Genomic DNA, 27,916 nt, shown 5'->3' with positions numbered 1-27,916 from the left:
ACGCCGAACATCGCGATGACGTCACGACTCGTATTTCTCTCACACATTCCCCCCCCCAACCTCATTTGCTATTAAAACGTTGGAAGGTAAAATTTTAATTTAAAGCTTTCGTGACTGCAGGGATTTATATTCTTGGTTCCTTTCGGTAAAGTCACGTTGAAGGGAAACAATAAATTAATAAAAATATTAAACAATAAAATTCTCACGACGTTTCGACTGCAACACAAGCAATCATCATCAGGTGTGAAAACCACAGCAAGAAACATTTGAAAGAAGTGGCGGTTTGTATTTATTGCAGTCGAAACGTCGTGATAATTTTATTGTGTTTTTATATTTTATTGTTTCCCTTCAACGTGACTTTACCGAAAAAACCAAGAATATGAATCACTGCAGTCACGAAAGCTTTAAATAAAAAATTTAACGTTGGAAGATTGTTTTGTTTGTTGTTGTTATTATTCTTAGTTCTTTCGGTAAAGTCACGTTGAAGGGAAACAATAAAATAATAAAATATATATAAAACAAACCGACACACCTGATGACGACCGTTTGTGTTATGGTCGAAACGTCGTGAGAATTTTTATTGTTTTATATATTTTTTTATTATTTTATTGTTTCCCTTCAACGTGACTTTACCGAAAGAACTAAGAATATGAATCACCGCAGTCACGAAAGCTTTAAATCAAAATTTTTGTTGTTGTTTAAACTCGTAAGTCGACTTCCGGCGGCGAACGGAAACGGTGGTCGCCTTGGCAACCACCGTGCCGCGTGGTGACGCGAGCGGCGCTGCTGCGGCCTCGCGGGGTGACATCGCTGACGGTGGCCGCCCGCTCGCCCGCATACTCACGACGTCTTTTTTAAAACGTTACCCGTCTCTTAATTCAGCCGCGCGGTGTACGTCGCCTTCCCCCCGCCACCATGCATCAAGTGAAGGAAGGGGAGTTCACGGCGACGATTTACACAATGGTGCGTCCGGTGGGGGGAGCGGTGTGTGGCGAGCGAGGCCATTGCCTCGCCTTGCTCGCCACACACACACACGTCTACCAGGCATGCCTGTCAATCCATACAGTTTAACACCGTCATTCTTGTACAGGGAGATTGTCTATTTGTTTGGTTATTTCTCTCCTGTGGTGGGACTTTGTAGGATGAGCTTTGAGATTTATAAAGGGCACGGGGTGATCAATAAGGTCTGAATTGGTCTGTAATAAATGTAGGGGCACTGATCAGGGGTTGACAGGTACGACTACGTATGAAAAACAAGAATAGGTTTTAACAATTTCCGACAATAAAACAGGTGCTACGATGTTCAAACACCACAATTTTTGCAAGCAATCGGTTGAGTCGTGGTCGTTGTTTGAAATGTTTCACTCGCGCGTTAAAAACTGAGATGCCTCGCCAAATCCGCACTCTTTGCTTTCTCGTATCCGATGAGGAGGACTGTACATGCAGGAGGAGTTGAACGTGGTCCTTCCGATGGCTTTACCATGAACTGACGTTAGAATAGTGTCACGTTTGTTTTGTTTAACCGTGTGAGAACTCAAAAGAGAGGCAGGCAAGTGACCCCGGGAGAAGAGTCTGCCAGTAATAGGCGATGATTGCCCAATTGAACGATTTGCTTCGGGAGAGAGTTTCGCGTTGTTTCTGCTATTCCGCCTCGGTTTGAGGAGCGCAGACTGTTGTTGTCTACTTTACAGCCCATCATTTGGGTTGCATGGTCGACTCTTATTATTATGGGCAATATAATTATGGGCTGTATAGTAGAGGCACGAGGATTCGAGAAAGACATTGTTTAAGGGTTAAAAAAAGTGTGCTGGGACCCAGGACTCCTCGCTTCGAGGAGATCAAATTAGCCGACGGTCGAGACGAAGGATTTTTCGTGTCGGCCAGGAGAGGGTAAGCGCACGAAGTGTGGTCGTCCTCTGCATAAATGGGACGATGACATCAACTCGTTGTTGTTTCTGCATGAAAGTGCAACCATGTATTGCGAACATCGCGAGAGGATGAGAGATGTTGAGGCCCTTCATGCAGCTGTAGATTGACCGCAGCTGTAGATTGACCGCAGCTAATGATGATGGATAGCATAACAAATAATGCATTGGGGATATTTTCTGACGTTCACGCAGCCTTAAAAAAAGCGACGCAAATGGTTCTTGGCTGTTTGAGGGTGTTATAATTGTCCTGGAGAAAGGGTTTTACAGGTACTGAGTTTAGAGGTGGGAGAGATTGTAATTTATATGTACAGACAATTATAGAAAATTATTATTTTACGGTTGAATTTCCCTTCCTACATATTCGATTCTACTCCCCCCCCCCCCAGGGTTTTTGCAGACTCGCATAGCTGGCACAAAAGATCACCCCCCCCCTCCCGTATAGCCTTAACAGACTGTAGGGGAAAGTGCTGTTTGCGAGCACCTATGGAGGCCGCAACAGTACACGAGGGGGTGGGTGGTCAGCACCACGCTCGACCGCCTTGGTCTCCCAGTGGCGAATGTTTACACACCGCACCGGGTACCAATTTGAGGCTGAGTCGACCTAGGGGAGGCCCGGGACCGTTTCAGATAACCGTCACTGGTGTTGGCCGTGATCGGGAATCGGAAGCCAGGTCGCCAGGTTCATAGCGTAGCGCGCTAACCGCTACACCACCGCTCCCCGCACGCACACAGATACACAAACATCAGATAAAATCCGCGTGGAGGAAGGGGTGGAAACCTGATAGAGCACAAAAATAGTTATTTTTAACTTGGAAATCCCATGTATCTAATTTTTGCGTATTCTTACTTAGGTCACTTGTCACTTGTGTCCGTTAATTGTTTTTGCGCTATCATTGGATGAAGGTTACAAGTGCGTGTGAATGTGTGGCCCGGCCCGCAAAGGTATTTGAAAATCGGTTTGCGGCCCTAGTAAAGAAAAAGGTTTTTCATCCCTACCGTATAGCCCTTAAGACTGTGGAGGACAAGTGCCACTCGCGAGTTCCTGGCAAACGTCGAGGCGACATATTTGGGGACCCCCTGTATGCAGATGCTGGGCTGACATTGCTAATGAGTTATACAATGTTGGGGATTCATTATTATTGTTGTACATTGTATGTTGTTGAACTTCTTTCGCATATAGCTTGCCTTTATGGTGCAGAGAGTTGCAGGCATTGGATAAATAGGATTTTGTAGATAGCTACTGCAAGTTATTCCATGGACATTGCTACGAGGAGGGGGGCTTTAGACTGGAAGAGGAATGAGAAGGGTTGAAAGGCCAAGGTCCAATAAACTTTAACGTTATTTTACACACAATTTTATACATTCAGATAAGATCAACACAATAGAATGGCCTGTGTATGGCTCGCAAGATGTTGGTTTTTCAATATTGGGTCTACATACTGTAAGAGACTCAGTAGCGTACAACAGTTGTGTTTTAATGCAATGTTAACATGTGTGATAGATTAAAGATGGTCGCTATGGAGAAGCGATCGAGATCCTCAACAATGAGCTGCAGAAACAGCCCAAGGTATGATGTAATGCGAGGTATTTAATATTTGCACATAAACCGCTCCATTATATGTAGGTGTACCAATTCCAACTCTTGTCAGGGCTCCCGCAGTACCATATCACACAGCTCAGTGACCATATTTGCATGCTAACTCAAATATCACCAACTTTGAATCGAACAAACAGTATTTAACATGGCCGTTGATCAACCTGTAAAGTTTTCCGCCCACAGTTCACATACATGAGTTGTTCATTTCCATGACCAGTGTCTATACTTAATACCATTTCCAATAAGGTATTTTTTTAAAATTTACAAGTATTAAAAGCAAGCAGTTTTCAGAACTATGGTATTAGTACTTGCTTCAGTCTACAATATCACCATCAATATGGTATATCATAAAATTAAAGTAATGCTTGTGTTACGATTGTATGTACCATTTTTCCTTGACCAATTTTTACGAATAATTATATTCATTCCACCAAATGTTGCTTCAACTCCAATGTTCCCTTTTACTCCTCCTTCTGCGCACTCCCAACACGCACACAGTCCCGACCGGCACTCTCCTTGCTGGCATACTGCTCCTTCCAGATGCAGGACTTTGCTGTTGCTGCTGAATGCTACGAGTCGTTAGCGCAGCAGGCTGGGCCTGGGGACGAGGGCGCCGAATATCGGCTGCGTCATGCGCAGTCTCTGTACCGTGCCAGCGCCTATGCTGAGGCACTCAAGGCCACACTCGCTATGGAGGGCCCTGCTTATCAAGCCAAGGTACCCGTGTGCACGTGCACATGTGTGTGCTTGGTTGATCACTTCCAGAACTTCGGTGGCAGCGCATCTCAGGTCTTGTGTTGCCTGTGTGTTTCACATGTCCATCTCTACCGACCTTATACATTTGTAACGCTTTTCAACGCAGGTTGAAATAATTTATGCATTAGCTCTCTCTGTCCATCTGTCTGTCCATAATGGGGGAACAATAACTTATAAAGATGATCCATCATGAACCAAACATTAGTCTCAAGTTTTGTTTCTGATAGGGACGTACCCTAATGATAACCAGCCGAATATTTAAGACGCAAACCAGCACTATAATAATACCTGACTCGGCATCCCAGTTCAGCCGCTGAGGCAGAGCCAGTATCTGAGCTCCGGTTCATTGGTGCAGGGGTTCACCTCAATGAACACTTTGATCTTAACTTATTTTAAATGTATAGGGAACCTTTGCTCAAGGTGCTTTCAGTAGTTTAAAAATAGATTGATTTAGATGGCAAGGGTATGTAATGGCCAAGGAATTAATGACTGTAACAGAAGGGACATTGGGTCACGATAGGGAAGGGGAGAGATGGGAAGGGTTGGAGGGGAGAGGGGAGGGAAGATAATGGACAATGGAGAAGAGGTGAGCTTTAAGAGAGGAATGAAAGTAAGTTGAGGGGGACTGCTAAATGTGCAGGGGAAATTTATTTCAGTAGAAGGGTGCAAGTAGGGAGAAAAATTATTGAAAACGAGATTAGGCACAGGAAGAACGAGGAACAGAGAGAGACATAGAAGATTGTGAACGAAGAAGACGATAGGGGACATAAAATAGATAAGAGAGGCGAGATAAGGTGAGGAAAGGCCATGGAGAGATTTATAGACGAGTGTAAGGTATTTGAAAAGACAGTGATAGACAACGGGAAGCCAGTGAAGTTGACGGAGGAGAGGCGAAGTCTGAAAATTAAATGGTAGATTGAAAATAACCCGCGTGGAAGCATTTTTAATTTGTTGGAGGGGAGTGAGTGCATAGGCAGGGAGACCAACAAGAAGAGAATTGCAGTAGTCCAGACGGGTAAAGATCCGAGTATAAACCAGGAGTATGGCAACAAGATAAAATGAGAGGGCAGATTTTCCTGATATTGAATAGATTAAACAGATAGATACGAGTTGTCATGACGAAATTAAGTACTTCCAAGGAAAAACTCACGTTGTAAAGTGCTACGTAATCTGTGTGTTTGTGTGATTTTTCTTGCTTGTTAATATGTAAATAGTGTTGCAGCTGGAATTAGTTCCAATGAGCATTGCAGCAATTGATTAAACTGAGCTGTGGAAGTTTCCTCATGCCCAGACTCCTGGTGTTTTATATTAATATAAATATATTTTCCCTATGGCTGCTGACATTGAACTTTTTAAGTGCTCATTTTACTGTTGTCTCTTCATGTCTATAATCTCAGGTCCTGAAATTGCAAGCCGCTATTAAATATGGGGAAGATGACCTGACTGGCGCCAAGGTGATACACTTACAAGTGTGAATGTGTATGACCTCACTGTATTTTGTTACATGTTTAAAGTGTATTAATATATTCAAAATGGGAAAACTCCACTATCAGATGGAATAACTTTGGAGATCATAAAGAAAATGGGACCAGCTGTTGGATAGAAAATATCAGACCTCGATAGTTATTGTATAATTGCACAGAAATGAAATACCTCAATAAAGAAATGATGCCTCAGTTGTTCGTCATATATGAAGGGGTGACAAAAACTGAAAAATATGAGCCTTTCATCACACCTATATACATTGTTCACGAACATCATCGAGATACAAATACTAAATCTTGACTTAAAGCTTTCGGTGAAGTCCCGTAGATAGGTTAAAAGAAAAGAACAAAATTTTTTAAAAAACTACGACGTTTCGATCGCGACACAAGCGTTTGTCATCAGGAAGGAGAAAAAAGGGGGACAGCTGCTGAGGCAGACTGTTTTAAAGGTTTAAAATGGGTGTAGCCCGTTTATGTCGACATTTCCCACCGTACGTAGCCAACTGCGCATCGAATGTACGGTGGAAAGACAATGTTCAGGGCATGCTAGCAAATTTAGCTTGCTCAATATTCTACGTACTATTGCTCTGCACACAGCTCAATGTTTGTGAAAGAGAGGGACATTATGCTCGCTACATATACACCTTAGAAAATTTGTCACAAAATGGCCATTCTGAATTGTATAAACTTCCAATCCAGCCTATTTCATTGATTGCTAATCTCAAGCTATATGCACATTGCACACATCATGTTGGGAAGAATATGTAAAAAGCGTGTCCATCGGGAGGAGAGGCGTGAGTGGGACACAGTGAATGGCGTTTTTGAGAATCATTATTCACGTGGTTGTGTAATGTATCCCCCAGAGCCTGGTGGAACAGTGTGCTGCAGATGATCCAGACACAGAGAACAATCTGGGCTGCCTGCTATATAAGGAGGGCCACTTTGATGAAGCGTGCTTGCGTTTCACCACTGCCATGCAGCTTGCGTCCTACCGCCCCGGTCAGGACCACACCTGGTGACACAGATAATAGTGGCAGTACTCGTTGATCAAAATGCCATTACTATAATTCACATTCATTAAGTGAGACTTAATAGCAGTGCCGGTTTATCCTCGTAGCAAAAGTAGCATATGCTACGGGCCCCGCACACTCAGGGGCCCCGCGCTAAATGCTTTCAAGCGATCAATTCCGGTTCAGTGATTCTGAACTTGCTCTATTTCTTTAGTACTATACTGCTTTCAACTTTTATGAACGACTCGGTGTTTAAGGTTAGCGATTTGTCATTATCTGGCTGTATAGCAAAGGAAAAAAATACAATTACTTTACTATGCAAGTAAAAAAAAGTTTTTTTTTAATATTTACGTGTCTTTTTTTTTATTTAGGGCCCGTTTATAACATATGCTACAGGCCCCGCACTCGCTTAATCTGGCACTGCTTAATAGATTTAGGAAAATGTATATGTTTCCACGGTCATTATAAGCCAGGCACGGACCAGGCTCAGCCATTCTCTTTAATGCTTCAGCTCCTCTGTGCATCTGGAGACAAATTATTGTAAAAAATGTAATTTTTTTTATAAGGCTTAGGTTAACTCACGCTGTCCATTAAATGACGGCCCTGAAGTTATCCTATAAGAGAGGCACCACTGACTACATGCATATCTAATGCATTGACTCAGTGATGTCAAAACTGTGTACAAGAGCTGCTGGGTAAAAGTGAGTCCCCTCCGCTGGAAAGTGCAGCCCAATTAAAGCAGGTCACGTGGCATGGTTACAAGTCCATTGGCCCAATAAAGCTGCAATAGGTATCTGAGCTGAGGACATTTTCCCGACATGCAAACTGGGCTAGCTCAGACTTAAAACTTTTGTGACTGCAGGAATTCATATTCTTGGTTCTTTCGGTAAAGTCACGTAGATAGAAAACTTTAATATTGCTTTTTGTTTTCTATCTACTTGACTTTACCGAAAGAACCAAGAATATGGTCTAGCTCAATTTAAAATGCTGGTGCGAATGCTGCACGAGTATGAGTGTGTCAAGGGTTGCAACTGAATGTGGTGCATTATTGAATCCCCACCTGTGATTTAACCAAGCACGAGAATTGCATGAAAGATTTTGTGATTAGAGACTGTAAATCCATTTGAAACTTCTCATGCCCATGTCAAATCAATGATCTATGTCATTTACATTAACAGGTTGAACCAAGATGAACGCTCAGTGGAGATAATTGTACTTTGTTTACTTTATTTATGTCTCTTTATATATCAGTAAATTTGTGGTAAATTTTACTTTTCAGGTATTTCCTCTCAGATGATGTTTTCAAATTCGTTTTTATAAATGTTATTGTAATTTGTATAGTGTTTATTACAAAACAGGCATATACTGTGTGTGTTGTAAAGGAAAAAACATAAAAATTACGTTTGAGAAATACAATGTAAAATTGGCGTGTATCTCACATACAATGATTCATTATTCTATATTTCCTCATTAATTCTGCCTTTAACCAATACCAACACATGCACTGCCTAAATGTGAGTGAAATAACACAAATGAGCACTTCTAGATTTTGTAATGAGGGTAAGATTTTATGACAAAATTAAGACTTGTTTCTTGCAAGTCTTTCTAGATTAAAAAAAACAACTATTTGGTCAGTTTGCATTTTTAAGCAATTGTGTCCATAATCCGCTTAATTATCCAAATATAACTTTTTCTTCTTTGGTTCTTTCGGTAAAGTCACGTAGAATGAGAATAAAATAATAAATTGAATATTATTGTGTTATTTTATTTTATCAATTTATTATTTTATTCTCATTCTACGTGACTTTACCGAAAGCACCAAAGAAGATGAATCATTGCAGTCACGAAAGCTTTAAATCGAAAATCAAATATAACTTTGTTAAAAAGGCAACAAATAATGTCTCAAACACACACACGGCAAAATGTAATTTTAAGATGTGTTTAGACATTTAAGTTATATACCAGCTGTATTGAAGATATCTTATCATTTACCTTCAGAATATAATTGTGCAATGGTAGAGATGTACAACAAAACCTACAGGCAGGGTTTTCCCCAGTCATTGGTAAACAATGTTCTCATGGTAAATTGTCACTACAGTTTACACACATTATTATGTAAAATTTACCAGAAGTAAACATTTCAGAAAAAAAACATTTAAACGTTTGAGTCACATGCCGTAGTGATGTACATCAACAAAGCTAAAAAACAGATTTTCTCTCCACAGTCATTGGCAAACAATGTTGTAAGGATCAGTAGTCTTTACAGTTAGCACACAGACACACATTATTGTACCAACTTTACGGGAACCAAAATAACTGGTTATATGGAAATTCCCATGTAATAAATAACCATTGAAATGAAACGATGGAAGAAGTTTGGAAGACATCATCTATAGCGACACCGAAGAGGTGGGAGTAACGAATGCAGATGACTGGCACGGTTAAATTTCAATTACTCTAACTTTTCAGTTTATGTCCCAGTTAATGTAATTCTCAATAATATTATTTAAATCCTAGAGAATGTATACAAAAGACTCTACATATTATTTTGGCATTTTATTATGCAAAAACCCGATTACTTTTAGTGCTTCGAGTGAGCATTGTGAGAAGAGTATCAACATTCCAGCTGTCGCTTATTTTACATTAGAGCAACGAGTTCTATGCTAGTACTTGTAGAAAAAATTGCCATGCATACAACAATTGATTCACATTAAGTGCCGTTGTTTCAAACCATATTAGCAACTTTTAACATTAAATGGGGTACGACGATTGATCAGTTGTTTTTGTGGGATTACATTTAATTCAGGACTAAATAGTTGCTTGCTTGGAATGGAAGCATTTTCCAATTGCTGGCCACACGTGTTGATTTGTGCTGGCAGTACTCTGCTCTAATACCGCAATGGATGAGTGTATGTCTAACTGCTGCTCCATTTTCTAGATTTATCCTACAACCTGGCGCTCTGCTACTACAGCATGAAGCAGTACGCCCCTGCCCTCAAGCATATTGCTGATATTATTGAGAAGGGCATTCGCACGCATCCTGGTAGGCAAGGCACCATGCATGTGCCTGTGTGTATATGTGGGGAGCGATAGTGTAGCGGTTAGCATAGTGTAGCGGTTAGCATGCTGTGCTACGAACCTGGTGACCTGAGTTCGATTCCCACTCACGGTCAACACCGGTGAAGCTTATTTGAACCAGTCATGTGCCTCTCCTGGGTAGACTCGGCCTCAAATGAGTACCTGGTGCGGTATGTAAACATCGCCACTAGACGGACAAAGGGAGCTGGGTGTAGTGTTGGCCACCCACCCCCTCATGTGCTGTACTGGCCTTCATAGGTGCTCATTAGCAGCACTTTCCCCAACAGTCTGTTAAAGGCTATACGGGGAATTTTTGTGTGTATGTGTGCATTCTTGGCGTTATTTCAATTTCCAGTCAAATGCATTAATTTATCTTTATGAAGGGTTGTTTTGTTTTTCTGGAAACAAAGTTCAAAATTAAGTTTCCCATCTCTGAATTATTGCACAACTTCCTATCAATTGTATATATTATAATTGTTTATAGAATGTTAATTTACATGAATAAAAAAAGTTGTCTTCACAGCTGACCAGTACTAAAGAGGAATTGAAATCAATGAACAATGTAATCATTAATAACACAACAGAAGCATTTTTATTGAGATATACCTCAAAATAAGGCCAGATGCTTAAAAGATATGCATATCAGAGAATACACCTTACAATGTTGCCTCATTCAAAATTTTACATCCAATTGATACCAACCAGACAATTAAATTTTTCTATGTTAACCACTTTTCTGCATTCATTTTGAAACTGAGCCCGAATTATCTTACCTATAAGTGTTAAACCAGGTATGTGGCGCCCAAGACAAGTTGTTATCCAGCATAAACGTGGATTATATCCACAATAATTCACCTGGTGATTTGATGAGGTTCCATGAGTGGCATCGCAATTCAAATTTAAGAATACAATTTTTGTTACATTTTATTGTATCATTTGAATTTAACTTTTTTTGTCTTGTTTGTACAAGTTGTGTCCACTAAATTTGCCGAAATATAACATTCACAATATCATTTGCATGTATCTTTTGTAAAAAAATCATCACTTATCCCATGCATGATTTAATACGTGGGGAGTGTAATAACTGGTATTATCAATGTTCTTGTCGAGTGGATTCATTTCTGGCGATTGATTTTCTACCCGTTCATTTGATTCCAGAGCTGAGTGTGGGAATGACTACAGAGGGCATCGAAGTGCGCAGTGTGGGCAACACGCAGGTTCTGCATGAGACAGCCCTGGTTGAGGCGTTCAACCTCAAGGCAGCCATCGAATATCAACTGAAAAACTGTGAGCACAGCAATAATAGTAAAAATGTGGTATATTTATCCAGGCAAACCTCTCCAAATCTGATGTATCCTTTTGCAGGAGAGTCCTGCATTGATTTTGTATATCATTGCAATTTCGAAACTGGATTTTTAACTTGTGCTATTTTAGCTCAATAAATATCGCCAGTGGTGACTTCGGTGACGTCTCACTTCCGTGCACACAGGAAGGTTACATTTACACGAAAAGCAAGCTACTGTGTAAAAAGTTTAGTGCGTAAATTTCTTCTTGTCACCTGTTAAAAAAATCCATTTATCTTTTCAACAATATGCAGTTGTGCATTCACAGAAATGGATGCATCATGAATGACGCAGTTTCTCCACTCTCCATCTTAACCTTGTTCAACAATACATTAGCACTGGTATTTTATCAATATTTGATACTATTTTTGTTTTACTAATTGCAGTTTTGCCAGAAAATCCTCACCAAGTCTTAAAACTCAGGGTCCTACATTGGGATATTTGGCCTATTCCATGAATGTTTACCATGTGGGAGGAAAATACATGCCAAAATATATTATTTCTTTGAAACTTGCAAATGGCAGTGAGGCAGTTAGTGCCATCCATTTAACTTTTATAGTTTCCCTGCTGCCCAGGTCCAGTGATACCCTCTAAAAAAATCAAACTTGCATTCTGAAAGGAAGATATTATTTCAGATAATTTTGTGTATTATTGATCTTTGAACTAATTTTGGTTCTCACGTTGTAAACATGACAAACATCTTTCATTTTATTAGTTATATGATGATGACTGTATAATATAGCATGCCACTAACATGACGTTTATGTAAAGTTTGTCTCTGCATTGTGAATCTACCCAACATATAAATATGGTAATTATTATTGATATAGGTTACTCTACATAATTATCTTATAAAGTACAGAATATGTTTTGTGCAAATACAAAGTACAAGGGTTACTTTCACATTGACATGCAGGTACATTATTCTCATCGAATATATTGTAATCAAAATGTAAATGCAGTACACGACATTAAGTACTTTGATTTGAAGCTTTCGTGACTGCAGGAATCCATACTGTTTGGTTCCTTCGGTAAAGTCACGTAGGTAGAAAAATTATAATAGATCACGACGTTTAAATCACAACACAGGCAACCGTCATCAGGTGTGAAACAAACACAGCAGGAGAACTGCTGATGTAGGAGAAAGAGCTGCTGCAACAAGAGTTTATATAGGATTTTGGTGGGCCCATCCCAAGGGTAAGTGGGCGGAGCTAGAGAAGGAATTTGTACGTAAATGTGAGAGATTAGCATGTCAATGTGAGACGGCCCAGCCACCGGAGGCGTGACAATGAGAAGATTAGCATGTCAATATCAGAGAGCCGGGCAACAGGAACCAAAAAACCTTAAGAGCAGGAGGTACATATGATGAGAGCGAGACACAGAGAGAGAGACACACAGAAAGTCGGAAATAACAGCTGACATAGGCAGCCTACCTGCAAACCTACCTGCCTGCCTATGTCAGCTGTTATTTCCGACTTTCTGTGTGTCTCTCTCTCTGTGTCTCGCTCTCATCATATGTACCTCCTGCTCTTAAGGTTTTTTGGTTCCTGTTGCCCGGCTCTCTGATATTGACATGCTAATCTTCTCATTGTCACGCCTCCGGTGGCTGGGCCGTCTCACATTGACATGCTAATCTCTCACATTTACGTACAAATTACTTCTCTAGCTCCGCCTACTTACCCTTGGGTTTGTCCCACCAAAATCCTATATAAACTCTTGTTGCAGCAGCTCTTTCTCCTACGTCAGCAGTTCTCCTGCTGTGTTTGTTTCACACCTGATGACGGTTGCTTGTATTGCGATCGAAACGTCGTGATCTATTATGTTTTTCCTACATACGTGACTTTACCGAAAGAACCAAAGAGTATTACGTACTTTGCATATATAGTATTTATATTGTCAAATTATTTTATGTTCAAATGGGCATTGAGGCAGTGCAGCACCCATCTGTTTACAGCCGCGAGCCAATGGTGGAAATGCCTATGGTGGGGGCGAGGCCATAAAGCAGACAACCACAAAGCGGGACTCATTTTCTTCCTCAAACCTATTTGCTACTCGTCTGCAATATTATGATTTAACCTTGCACCCCTTTGGTTCTCAATTGTAAAACATGTTAATAAATACGTAGGATTGATGAAACAAAGTAGTTGTACTTACGTGCCCGTGCTTAATTTATGTTTCGATGATTTTCCTTCTGAAAAAATATATCGCATGTCTCGCACCACCAGAAAGGGCATCTCGCAGCTCCAGGGGGTGCGTGCACCCGAGGTTAAGAATCACTGATTTATACGCTGCTGTAACTGAATGTTTTTCACCAAGATCGTCTGCGGGTCATTCTTGTGAATCAGCTTAAGGCTGACTATTTCTTACCCGTGTAAACAAATAAAATCAATCAATTCTTGACCCCAGAGGGCTTGATGTGCTCAGTCAACCCCTAACCAGGATTTGAACTTGCAATTTTCTGATTGCAATCTGCTCACCCTACTGCTGAATCATATGGCCAGATACATAGTGCACATACACATATATTATATGACTTAGAAATTACTGTTTACTTTTGAGTGAAATATTTTTTTTATTGCTGTCTCACCACAGTTGAGGCTGCGCAGGAAGCACTGACAGACATGCCCCCACGATCAGAAGAGGTATGGTGCTGCATAAAAAACACATGTGTTAAAGTGCACCACTGGCAACATACTAACCTGTCTGGATGGAGTTGCAGAATTACGTAAAATTGCAAATCAATTCGTCCAACCTGATATACATGACCTGTCATGCTTATAGCCTGCTTGGTATGAGTTGGTGATGTCATACCCTCGAATTGTGTAAGATTCCCCACACCTCTGATTATCACGGTTGGCTATGTATGGTGTGAAAGAAGTTCAACATACATACAAGATGGGAATGATAATGGGGTTTTTTGGGTGATCTAATATTATACAATGGCAGGGAAATTCATGTCAATAAATTGTGCAGTAAGCGCTCACCATGTAAGAACAAATATCTCTGCCAAACCTCACCATCAATCTGTTATCTGTTATGTTAATCCTATCGTAAGTGTGTGGACATTTTATTTTAAATAAAACAATTGATTACTTTATATAGAGATTGTATTTCCTGAATTTACTCTTAAGTCCTTTTAAACTGTTCTTTTTTATGTGCTCAGCTTTTCCTTGTATCTCAGTGGAACCTATACTTGAATGGTTATGAATTTCATTCCACATGAAAAATATACAAGTTTGATAAGCTTATCAAGATTTGTCGATTACAATCAATATAAGTGATACTATACATCCATATAATACAAGTTTTAATCCCCCCAAAATATGCTTCTACACTAATATATTCTACCAGTTGTTTCCTCACACATCACAGCTCAAAAACATTGCAGGCAGCCAGATCCAGCATCACTTCGCAGCATCCACATCTGGCCAGAAATCCACTGACACAAAATTCTATGCCAGATGTTTATACCTTAGCGGTGAATGTAAAAAGTGTAATCATATCAAGAAAGTTGTTTTTGTTTCAAAAGTGATGCGGCTCACTGTGAGACAGAGCTTAATGGAGAGTGGGTGATAACATTCCTGGTCAAGTAAAAATGTGACATTGCTAACCCCTTTATTTGCACGCAGGAGTTGGATCCAGTGACTCTGCATAACCAGGCACTCATGAACATGGATACCCGGCCCAGTGAGGGCTTTGAAAAATTGCAGTTCTTGCTGCAGCAAGAGACCTTCCCTCCGGAGACCTTTGGCAACCTTCTGTTGCTGTACTGTAAGCATGAGGTATGATTTCATAGTGAGGCTGTGAGACTTGCCTTTTGCAGGTGGTCTCTGTTGTTTCACAGCATGTTATGAATGGTTTGAGCCCATTTGTCTTTGAAAACACTTAACTTCCTCTATGACTTGTCCTAGCAACATCAAGTTTTGCTTTGCTTTTCATTATCTCATGGTCTTTGAGCAAGTAGTGGTGGAGCCAACTTAAGCACACATGTGGGCATGTCAAGGGCTTATCAATATCAGTGCACCTTTCACATACTTGACATACATTGTCAATTAATTGAATATAGCAAAAACTCACATCCATCAAGAACACTGCCTTAAAAGGAGTGGTCCTTCTCAATAGCACATATATCAGATGTTTAATATAGTTTGGTTGATAATTAATCACATGACTGCTTTTAGAAATTATAAAAAAAACGTTCAACTGCCCCAAACTCTGCCCTGCTCTATATCTTACAGAGATTTACTAAACGCATTCTTGCATGCGCATTGGGATTACGTTATTGAAAATAAAATTCCGCTCACTTGCTCTCACCCTTGCTATTTACTTGTCTCCCTGTGTGTCTGCAGTATTATGACCTTGCTGCGGATGTTCTGGCAGAAAACGCTCATCTCACATACAAATTGCTTACACCGGTAATGCATACCACATGCAGTACTGCACCACCTTGGAAAGATGACATGGTCCGCAGTTGTCTTCACGCAATTGTGTTGCTTTACACTACCTGGATGAGATGTACATGGGTGGAATTGTGGAGTTAAAATCCCGTTTTCTTAAGTTTGAGTTAGGCTGTTATGAGGTTGGCCGGAATCTACCACAGTAAAACCTTGGATTGCGAGTAACTTGGTCTGCGAGTGTTTTGCAAGACGAGCAAAATGTTTAAGTAAATATTAATTTGATAAACGAGCGAGGTCTTGCAATACAAGTAGTACATATACGCTTTGTCTGCCGAGCGTCACGTGATCACAACTGATATACGAGCGCTTTGATATACGAGTGCTTTGGATTACAAACACGTTTCCGGAACGAATTATGCTCGCAATCCAAGGTTTTACTGTATTTAATTTTTAGGTCTATTAATTTGCTGTAGTGTAATGGTTAGCACACTGGACTAGTAATCCACACCATCTCTCAGCGTGGCAATTGAAACAATGGGCAAGTTTGTTAAATCCTGCTGCCTACATCTACCCAGCAGTATAAATTGGTTTACTACAGTTGACTAGCAGTTCCAGCGTGAAATAATGATTATATTTAACAATGCTACTATACCTACTTACGCGTCTGTCTGTCTTGTGGTGGATTTACAGTACCTATATCAATTCTTGGACGCCATGATAACATGTCAGACTGCACCTGAGGAGGTAACGTAGAGCTATTTTTTATACACATGTAATTTTGATTAAATGTTTATTTGTAACATCATAATTGAAGTGGTCACATAAATACATTGCTATTTCAATTTATTTATGTGACCACTTTTTGTATATATAAAAATAAAATCAATGCAAGTATATTTAATGTCATTACTGTATATAAAGTTTGTTTAATGTTGACTGCATGTTTTTTTTTTATAATACGATTATTATGGTTTCATTTTCATTGTTCAATATGGTAAATGGCTTCCCGCCAACTTTACTTATTTACACTTAACCAAACAGCACTTTTTCTCCGTCCATCCTGCCAGTATTATTTTTTACTGTAAAGCAATGATATTCTTAACATTGTTAAAGAGCTATTCTCTATGTGGCTCTGTCCAGGCATTCCACAAGTTTGACGAAATGGCATCCAAGTTGACGGAGCAGCTCCGCAAGCTCACCAAGCAGGTGTCGTGTCTACAGCAAGCCCTACATTGCTGCCCCTGCATGCACCGATCCCACAGTCATAAAAGGAAAACATATGTTGCATATGTCTAATATTAGATCAATACAATGCCTTCAAATAACAAACACCGTCACGGATGGATTGAGACGCTAGTGCCTTGTCATTACACGGGACTTGCACGATTTATGGTGTGGGAATGTGAACAAGACTGGACGAGTTGAGCCTGCTTTAACTTGCAGCCACAACCAAATAGGAATTTTCAATTCGGGATAGTGCGTCAGTGACACACCACCAGACAACAAACACACGGCACAAATTCACTGACGCCTAATGTCTAAACACACCCCGGCACCTACACCCACATACTCAGTCAAGGAATGCATTCACAGCCCTTTCAGCTAAGAAGGAAGCTACTTAAAGCCCTTGTCAGTGCCCTCCAATAGGGTTGCAATGTATTGTCTTGCTCGACAACACAGTAGAGCACGCATGCATGTACAGTGAGGGAAAAAAGTATTTGGTCCCCTGCTGATTTTGTACGTTTGCCCACTGACAAAGAAATGATCAGTTTATAATTTTAATGGTAGGTTTATTTGAACAGTGAGAGACAGAATAACAACAAAGAAATCCAGAAAAACGCATGTCAAAAATGTTATAAGTTGATTTGCATTTTAATGAGGGAAATAAGTATTTGACCCCCTCTCAATCGGAAAGATTTCCGGCTCCCAGGTGTCTTTTACACAGGTAACGAGCTGAGATTAGGAGCACACTCTTAAAGGGAGTGCTCCTAATCTCAGCTTGTTACCTGTATAAAAGACACCTGTCCACAGAAGCAATCAATCAATTAGATTCCAAACTCTCCACCATGGCCAAGACCAAAGAACTCTCCAAGGAACAAGATTGTAGACCTACACAAGGCTGGAATGGGCTACAAGACCATTGCCAAGCAGCTTGGTGAGAAGGTGACAACAGTTGGTACGATTATTCACAAATGGAAGAAACACAAAAGAACTGTCAATGTCCCTCGGCCTGGGGCTCCATGCAAGATCTCACCTCGTGGAGTTGCAATGATCATGAGAACGGTGAGGAATCAGCCCAGAACTACACGGGAGGATCTTGTCAATGATCTCAAGGCAGCTGGGACCATAGTCACCAAGAAAACAATTGGTAACACACTACGCTGTGAAGGAATGAAATCCTGCAGCGCCCTCAAGGTCCCCCTGCTCAAGAAAGCACATATTCATGCCCGTCTGAAGTTTGCCAGTGAACATCTGAATGATTCAGAGGACAACTGGGTGAAAGTGTTGTGGTCAGATGAGACCAAAATGGAGCTCTTTGGCATCAACTTAACTCGCCGTGTTTGGAGGAGGAATGCTGCCTATGACCCCAAGAACACCATCCCCACCGTCAAACATGGAGGTGGAAACATTATGCTTTGGTGGTGTTTTTTCTGCTAAGGGGACAGGGCAACTTCACCGCATCAAAGGGATGATGGACGGGGCCATGTACCGTCAAATCTTGGGTGAGAACCTCCTTCCCTCAGCCAGGGCATTAAAAATGGGTCGTGGATGGGTATTCCAGGATGACAATGACCCAAAACACTCGGCCAAGGCAACAAAGGAGTGGCTCAAGAAGAAGCACATTAAGGTCCTGGAGTGGCCTAGCCAGTCTCCAGACCTTAATCCCATAGAAAATCTGTGGAGGGAGCTGAAGGTTCGAGTTGCCAAACGTCAGCCTCGAAACCTTAATGACTTGGAGAAGATCTGCAAAGAGGAGTTGGACAAAATCCCTCCTGAGATGTGTGCAATTGTGGTGACCAACTACAAGAAACGTCTGACCTCTGTGATTGCCAACAAGGGTTTTGCCACCAAGTACTAAGTCATGTTTTGCAGAGGGGTCAAACACTTATTTCCCTCATTAAAATGCAAATCAATTTATAACATTTTTGACATGCATTTTTCTGGATTTTTGTTGTTGTTATTCTGTCTCTCACTGTTCAAATAAACCTACCATTACAATTATAGACTGATGTTTCTTCGTCAGTGGGCATATGTACAAAATCAGCAGGGGATCAAATAATTTTTTCTCTCACTGTAAGTGCATTTTGACCACAATGCAATAAATATAAAACTGTCTTATCAACTGGTTCAGCAAGAATCTTGCAAGATGCATATTTCAGGTAGAAAACATACCAGTAATCCTGATCACAGAAGAAATTAACATTAAATGTACATTCATGACAAGTTATCAGATATCATTGATGTCATGTTTTATGGCTTACAAAAGCATCCTAAATATTTACAGTGACTAGACTGATAGACACATTGTGTTATCTTGAGTGCTTATGAGGCAGAACCCCGTCTTAAGTTTGGAGCAGTTCCTTTGAGCTGACAGTGTTGTATCAAATTTATAAAGATGGATATGCAATGAACTATTAATTTTCGTATCCAGTTGCCTTGCCAAAAAAAGGTCGGTAGATAACTTTTGTTGCATGGATATCTAAAGCAAGGCTTCTCACAGATGGAACTGAGTGTCCTGTGGGGTACCCGCCCCTGTGTCTCTCAGCAGGTCCAGGATGCCCGGGCAAACCGTGATGACGACGGCGTGAAAAAAGCCGTCAACGACTATGACGAAGTGCTGGAGAGGTGAGGGAAGCTCAAGGGTCAGCCCAGTCTCATTACTACAAGTGGTCATGAAATTTTCATATCAGGGCTCTACGACACATTCTAGCACTTTTTGAGTCGTGACATAGCCAACACGGTGGCGTGTAGCATCGTATTGACAAGGCTCGATTATTGCAACTCACTACTCTACGGGACGTCTGGCAAAAAAATTACCAAGCTGCAGCATGTACAAAATTCTTTGGCACGTGTCATGACAGGTACTGCAAGATCCGACCATGTCCGTCCAGTGCACGCCGAGCTGCATTGGCTTCCGGTTGCCGAACTAATGCATTATGAGGCCGCACTCGTTACACACAAAGTGCTTGCCACAAATGAACCACAATACCTTGCTGATCTTGTCACGGAGTATAAACCATCACATGAACTCCAGTCATCTTTGCAGCTGCTTTTGGCTAGCCATTGAACAAAGATGGTCAACGCATTGTGCGCTTTCAGATGCGCTTCTGCGGCCGTCTGGAATGCTCTTCCGATATTAGGAAGACACCTGAGCTATGCACTTGTAAATCTAGATTGAAAATTTGTTTGTTTCTAACTGCTTTTTGTGTTTAGTTGTCCTTCCCATGCATTGAGTTTTCTGTACAAGTCAAGTGTTGCTGAAATATGCTCTTGGTGTCTACTATTTTGACTAATAATTAATTAAATCCAGAACCACAGGATTATGTCCATTGTTTTATCCTTAACAACAATAAAGCTCAAATCATTACTCACTGATTATTGACAAGTTTGTATATGGGGGAGAAAAAAAACACCAAAGCACTGAGAAAAAAATCCACTCACATTAAACAAGAACAATTCAATGTTCACAAATACAAATATTTGCTGCCCTATCTTAGTCTGGTATCTCACAGCCCTGCATGACAGATTCAGTGAAACCTAAATTTGTTTTTGATTTCTGTTGCCCAGTTGGTTTGATAACATTTGAGAATGTTGTGGTCGGATTCCCCGTAGGTTCGTGCCGGTACTGATGGCGCAGGCTCGCATCTATTGGGAGCGTGAGAGCTATGCGGCGGTGGAGCGGCTTTTCCGCAAATCGGTGGAATTCTGCAGCGAACACGATGTGTGGAAGTTGAACGTGGCACATGTGCTCTTCATGCAGGAGGGCAAGTACAAGGAGGCCACCGGATTCTATGAGCCCATTGTCAAGAAGAACTACGGAAATGTACGCTGTAGTCTCTCTTTTGCACCGTGGCACACGAGTCCTGTTATGCCCACTGTTGGTTACTTTAAAAAAAAACTTCCTATCCAAGCACAATAGCGATTAGTCGCATTTTGTTTTTCAAGGTGACTCACGTAACGAACTACCCGTGCATGTAAATGTACCGCATTTTTGCGAGTCCGTTGCTGTATGATGGACTCCCCCATGCTGTGTGAGTCATGGGGCGGGATGTTTGTGCTTTGTCGTGCCTGTTGGTGCCAGTTGATGAAGGTGGCGAGCATAGATGTACAATACAACGATGCATTTTGCTGCACTGACCTCTGTTGCGTAAATCATGGCCCCGCAAGCCCTTCAGCAACCTCTGTGTACGTGGTGATCATCCAATCAGGCACTATCCAGGACCACCCTGCTTAGCTCCCGAGACCTGACAAGATCACGCACATTTTTCATGATTTCGTTAAAGGCATTTCAGATGACTTCTATGCATTTTCTTTGTCAGATTATACCTTTAACAAGTTAATATTTATATATTTCTGTGATAATGTAATACTGCCTGAAAAATTCTAATACAAAAATTTAAGGAAACACAAACACAGTGCCCATGAAAAGAAGTAACATAATTCTAAATTAGGAATACATTTCAAAACTGTATTCATCTCAACAGTAAACATAATATAGGTAAACTGCAGGTTATCAGTGACGAGCCTCCAGTACACCTCAACATAGTCAATACAGAGGGGTTCTTCCAAATATGTGTAGTGCAGATGTGGAATATAAGTTTGCAGTTATATGTAGTCAGATAAAGGCATATGCCTCTTAAATCCAAATCGTACTGTCTAATTCTATTACATATGTGTATCCTATACAGCCTGCAGTATGTGCAATATAGATGTATGTTGTGTGTGGCCTGTGCCATGTTTTGTGTGTGGTTGGCATGCTGTTAAATAATTTGCATGATATCTGTTTCGTTCTTACTTGTAAAATGCAATCACATGTTTCTGCAGATTCTAGGTGTCAGTGCCATTGTACTGGCAAATCTCTGCGTTTCTTACATCATGACATCTCAGAACGAGGAGGTAAACAAGTCTAAAAATAATAATTGCAAAAGCAAATGCTTTATTTTCAATGAAAAAGGGACAGCAGTTCATTTTATTGGCATCCATTTTGCCCAATCCCTTAGCAGTTTCACATTGGCATTTCTTAGACCCAAATGTCAATACAGCCTAGGAGTATATTACTACACATTTACATCTACAGTTGTGGACTTGTTAATATCTGTTGTTAGTGTGTAACTATGTTGGATTTGAATCTCCGTAGCTTCGCTGTGGCATTTGACCAGCAGACACCCTTTAATAGATATATGATTATAGCGATGAAGACCACCGGGAAAATCAACTACAATTACACATGCACAGACAACTAATCTCATTTTTAGCCTGGTTAGACATTTGCAACAAGGGCTGTCGCAACAAGTATGTTGTATCCAGCATATATATTGCACTAGCGGGAAGTACCCGGCGTTGCCCGGGCAAAAAAGACACACACACACATCGACTTACACACACAGACATCGACCCACACACACAAACACATTGACTTACACACACACACACACATATGGACTCAAACACACACATCGACTCACACACATCGACTTAAACACACACATACATAGACGCACACACACATGTCGACTAACACACACATCGACGTACACACACACACATATCGACTGACACACAGACATATCGACTCACACACACACACACATCGACTCACACACACACATCGACGTACACACACATCGATGTACACACACACATCGACTTACACACACATGGACCCAGACACACACACATCGACTTACACACACACATCGACTCACACACACACATCGACTTACACACACACATCAACTTACACACAGCGACTCACACAAACATAGACTCACACACACACATGGACTTACGCACACACACATCGACATACACACACATCGACTTACACACACATGGACCCAGACACACACACATCGACTTACACACACATCGACTAACACACACCCCATCGACTGACACACACACATCGACTTACACACGCGTATCAATTTACACACACGTCAATTTACACACACGTCAATTTACACACACATCAAATTACACACACACATCGACTCAGACACACACAGATCGATGCACACACACATCGACTTGCATACATCGACTCACACACACACACATCGACTTACACACACGCACATGGACTTACACAAATAAACAGCGACATATGCACACACACACATGGACTTACACACACACAGCCATCCACCCACACACACAAACACATCGACTTACATACATCGATCCACACACACACACATCGACTTTCGCACACACACAGGCACACAGCAACTCGCACACACATGGACTTACACACACACATCGACTCACACACACATAGACTTACATACGCACACACGGACTTACACACACATCGTCGTACACACAAACACATCGACTTACAACACACATCAACTGACACACATATTGACTCACGCACACACACATCGACTTGCACACACACATCGACTTGCACACACACACACACACATCGACTTATACATACACGGACATACACACACATCGACGCAGACATGCACATCGACTCACACGCACACATGGACTTGGACACACACATTATTTTCATATTTACTAACTTAATTTTGAAAGATTAGTTGTCTACACGCACACATTCTTTTAATATTTTCGAACTGAATTTTTAAATATTAGTTTTCTATCTACGTGAGTTTAGCGAAAGAAGCACGAAAATAGTACTTAACAGTGTCGTGGTGAGGCCTAGTCTCGTGCAGGGCCCCCGGCCTGGCCTAGATTTCCCAGCCGGCCGAGGTGGCACCTTGGCAGGCTGGGGCTGGGCTGCTACACCCCCCCCACCCACGATCTCCCCGCCCGCTCTGCAGTAATATATTTGGCCTATAGTAGTAGCATCTACCGACTCTATATTAGTAACTGCACGCATTGGGGTGGAGGGAGGAGAACAGGACATCACATTGTGAAGAATGAACCTCAGCGTTGTGTATATTTTTTATAGCATTTTTAACGTGAAAGAGAATTCCTCCACCCCCCTCCACGGATCGCGCGTGTGCATTGCTAGGGGCAACCCCGGGTCAGCTTTGTCGCGCATGCGCGAATGCATGCTTTGGTGCTCGCAGAGCGGCGTAAGGAAATAAATAATAAATAGCGCTAAATTGATAATTTAACTACTTTAAAGTTGGCGGATGGGAAAATGGAATAGCGCTGGCTCACCACGGGGCTTATGGCGTGGCACCTGGCTACTTTTTAAAAACGTAAACCCCACGGTTTGCGAGGCAAATCCTTCGCAAGTTTCGTCCACACACAGAGACACACAGACAGACGGACAGACAGACAAAAAATGCCTTTTATAGGTAAGATTGGAGTTCATTTGGACAATTCCAAGCACAGCCGCTTGTATTTACCATCACTGACGTTGAAGTGCTATAATTAACGAGTACACCTCTCATTTTGAGCTGTGTGAACATAGTTAAGTGGGTGCACTTATACATATATTTTTTTAAATACCCCACTTACATGAAACATGTTTTTTAAAAAATATTTAAATGTATTTGATATGCATTTATTTAAAATGAATATATGTGGACGTGTCAATATGTAATTCCTTGAGTGGGATATGTTGTTTAAGGAGGTATTATGCTATTATTCTTTTTAATGCTCACGTCCAAACTTCTAAAGCCCGTATTACCCTAATAAAGAGCACTTAACTGAGCAACAAAGATAACTGTAGTAACAGAGGCCTCTGATGCCTTGCAAATGTAATGCTGGACTTCCTTGCACTCATACATTTCTTAAAGCTGTTTTATATTTCTTAAGGCAGAGGAGCTCATGAGGAAGATAGAGAAGGAGGAGGAACAACTTGCATATGATGACCCTGACAAGAAGACGTATCATCTTTGCATCGTCAACCTCGTCATAGGGTGTGTACACAAGACGTACTCAACTAACATTTGACAGTGTGCCATCACAATACACTTTCTCCAAACAAGAGTGACATGCGATAAGTATCAACCCTTCCAATATAATTGAATGCCACTTTAGGTCAGTACAAATCTCTGACTCTATTCAACTTCCTTGATCTGTTTAATTCTCATGTAAATCTTATGTTTGAGTGTCTCAGTTTGTAAATGTCTATGCTGATGGCAACACAGCTTTACCAAAGTCTGTTAACACTTGAACAAACCTGTGTGTGCACACGTTTTTCCCCATAGAACTCTATACTGTGCAAAAGGAAATTACGAGTTTGGAATTTCCAGAGTGCTCAAAAGCCTGGAGCCATACCAGAAAAAGGTATGAACCCGAAAGCTGAGTGAGAAAATCATCACTGTTAGCCCTTGGCTTTTAGGGAAATACTGAGTGACAACCATTTACCAAGATCAAGTTGAAGCACTGGTTTGTCTAGTCGTGTTTGTGTTCACGATTGGGTTTTTACAGGTACGGTATCTTATTACCACTGTGAAATGTATGTAGGACACACATGTTACGTTGAGAGTATCATTACATTTGTGAAAAAAAACATTACAACCCGGCTTGCTGCCTGTTATTGTGCGTGCGTCTTAAAGCTGGGCACGGACACGTGGTTCTACGTGAAGCGCTGCTTCCTGTCCATGCTGGAGAACATGGCCAAGCACATGCTCTTGCTACGCGACGGTGTTCTGCAGGACTGCCTCGCTGCCCTGCAGCAGTGCGAGTGTATGTCTCCGCTGTTCTGCACCTCACTTGCCGCTTTGTGGTTATGGCCTGTAGACTGTGAAAATCATGAGTTCAGTAAACATTAATTACATGAGCAAAAAGGTATAACAGGTGACCAGCTTGTGCTGTCTTTTATTCAAAATACTAACGTTGTACACACCAATGTACTTCTTGTTAGCCCATTTTTCTTTGCAAGTCATCAATTAAAGTTGTCAAATTAGTGATTTACTTGGGCTAACGGTGACTGTAAGGAAGTCATTCCATCGAGTGGCGTTTTAGTGAAAGTTACAGTTCATGCTTGGTGGCTGACATGCATTTTACCAATGTTATTTTTCATGACATAATAATACTTGAACTTTATATAGCGTCATTCAAGCCTCAGCTTTCCCCAACCGGACGCAATGCACGTGTGTGTGTGTGCAGTGTATGGCCGCAACATCCCAGCCATGGTGGAGCAGCCCCTTGCGGAAGAGCGAGCGCATGGCGGGAGGAACACCGTGACCTACGAAGCGCGGCTGCTACATGCACTGATGATGCGCGTTACGGGCTGGAGGCAGTGATGCGTACACTCGGCGCACACAGGCGCTTTGCGCAGCAGAGGTGCTCCCACAAGCAAAACAATCTATCTGTGTTGTATTCGGCACGTCAGCCGATATGCGCACGCAACGATACGCTCACTCGTGCTCACTCTCACTTAGTAGCCTAAGGCACCATGATTACAAAGCCGAGTCAATGCTGAAATCGTGCCTCTATGGCAACGTCATGTACCTTGCCTTTATTGCATCTGTACGAATACATACTCATGCCCACTCCATATATCAGACAGTTGTGTAATCAAGTACGTATGCGTACGCTTACTCCATTTCCATAAAAAAAACTTATTTCACTTGAGACACTTAATTTTTTTATGCAATCATACACACGACTTCCAATGCTTGTTATACTTTTATTGACTCTTAATCATGTACATGTACAGCCTTTTGCGTCAATCCACTGCTGGGTTTTGGCGGTTGATTCTTTGCGTATGGTTGAACTTCTTTTGCCACCGAATGTAGCCAACCGTGCTAATCGGAGGCACTGACCACCAAGCTGGTCAGTGAGTATTGATCAAGGCAGGGAGCAGAGAAGTACAGGACAAAAATGGATTTTGTTGCACTGCCTTCTGCCCACAATATAGCTTCATGGATTTTATGACGTTTTATTAAAGATTGTCCATCCAAGCACTATCCAGGCTCAAGTCGGTTTAGCTTCTAAGATTTGTGGAGACCCAGTGCATTTCAGGAGATGTGTTCAAAAGCTTTTGATATTTGTATAAAATGTTTAAAATAAACTCTTATTTTTCAAATGATCCTTGTGGTGTTTGTTTTATATGTGTTTGTGTCAAAATAAATTAGTCTAAATGCAGGGATTTTATTTCGCGAACGAGCAGCTTTTTCTTACAGCATGTGTTATACAGTTAAACAATTTACATTAGAATTTACATTAGATTACCTCAGAAATTTCTTCAATTTATAATCTGCGTTGGGCCCACTATTGAAAACAAGATGACTCAAGGTATTAAAACAGCCTCATTATACAGTGAGGGAAAAAAGTATTTGATCCCCTGCTGATTATGTACGTTTGCCTACTGACAAAGAAATGATCAGTCTATAATTTTAATGGTAGGTTTATTTGAACAGTGAGAGACAGAATAACAACAACAAAAATCCAGAAAAACGCATGTCAAAAATGTTATAAATTGATTTGCATTTTAATGAGGGAAATAAGTATTTGACTCGTCTCAATCAGAAAGATTTCTGGCTCCCAGGTGTCTTTTATACAGGTAACGAGCTGAGATTAGGAGCACACTCTTAAAGGAAGTGCTCCTAATCTCAGCTTGTTACCTGTATAAAAGACACCTGTCCACAGAAGCAATCAATCAATCAGATTCCAAACTCTCCACCATGGCCAAGACCAAAGAGCTCTCCAAGGATATCAGGGACAAGATTGTAGACCTACACAAGGCTGGAATGGGCTACAAGACCATTGCCAAGCAGCTTGGTGAGAAGGTGACAACAGTTGGTGCGATTATTCGCAAATTGAAGAAACACAAAAGAACTGTCAATCTCCCTCGGCCTGGGGCTCCATGCAAGATCTCACCTCGTGGAGTTGCAATGATCATGAGAACGGTGAGGAATCAGCCCAGAACTACACGGGAGGATCTTGTCAATGATCTCAAGGCAGCTGGGACCATAGTCACCAAGAAAACAATTGGTAACACACTACGCCGGAAGAAGTTCAACGTAGTACATGTACTACGTTGAACTTCTTCCGCACCATACGTATTAGCCAACCGCGCTCGGTAATCGACTGCTGAATTGGCCGTGGGATAACGACGCTGATGCCCGGATAAATGAGAGACATCGTCTACGTGTTATGAAGATGGCCCATTGCCGGAAAACGCGCATATTAAATATATTTTCCCCGATCTTTGGGCGGTG

At 41.3% G+C, this 27,916-nt stretch overlaps 1 protein-coding gene across 4 annotated transcripts; it reads left to right on the top strand.

Annotated features, from left to right (window-relative positions):
- Positions 1-156: 156 nt before the first annotated feature.
- LOC116939068 (intraflagellar transport protein 70A-like) lies at positions 157-26,784 on the top strand. Of its 4 annotated transcripts, none has more exons than XM_032946965.2 (19): positions 157-963; positions 3,430-3,495; positions 4,066-4,242; positions 5,679-5,735; positions 6,629-6,764; positions 9,714-9,818; positions 11,012-11,140; positions 13,789-13,838; positions 14,826-14,978; positions 15,546-15,611; positions 16,284-16,337; positions 16,734-16,799; positions 19,360-19,439; positions 20,427-20,637; positions 21,639-21,710; positions 24,561-24,664; positions 24,956-25,034; positions 25,307-25,436; positions 25,860-26,784. In XM_032946965.2, exons 1-19 carry the CDS (start codon positions 916-918, stop codon positions 25,994-25,996), a joined length of 1,920 nt encoding a protein of 639 aa, XP_032802856.1. In that variant the 5' UTR covers positions 157-915; the 3' UTR covers positions 25,997-26,784. The 4 variants fall into 4 exon arrangements, with proteins under 4 accessions (XP_032802856.1, XP_032802857.1, XP_032802854.1 ...); XM_032946963.2 differs by having other exon boundaries at positions 159-963; positions 4,024-4,242; XM_032946964.2 differs by having other exon boundaries at positions 163-963; positions 4,024-4,242; positions 19,363-19,439.
- Positions 26,785-27,916: the final 1,132 nt, after the last annotated feature.

Source organism: Petromyzon marinus, chromosome 5 (assembly GCF_048934315.1).
Source record: "Petromyzon marinus isolate PM22_M1 ecotype Great Lakes invasive population chromosome 5, UKy_Petmar_22M1.pri1.0, whole genome shotgun sequence".
NCBI lineage: Eukaryota > Metazoa > Chordata > Hyperoartia > Petromyzontiformes > Petromyzontidae > Petromyzon > Petromyzon marinus.
Note: the sequence above shows the minus strand (reverse complement) of the source record. Positions and strands in the feature narration are given on the sequence as shown.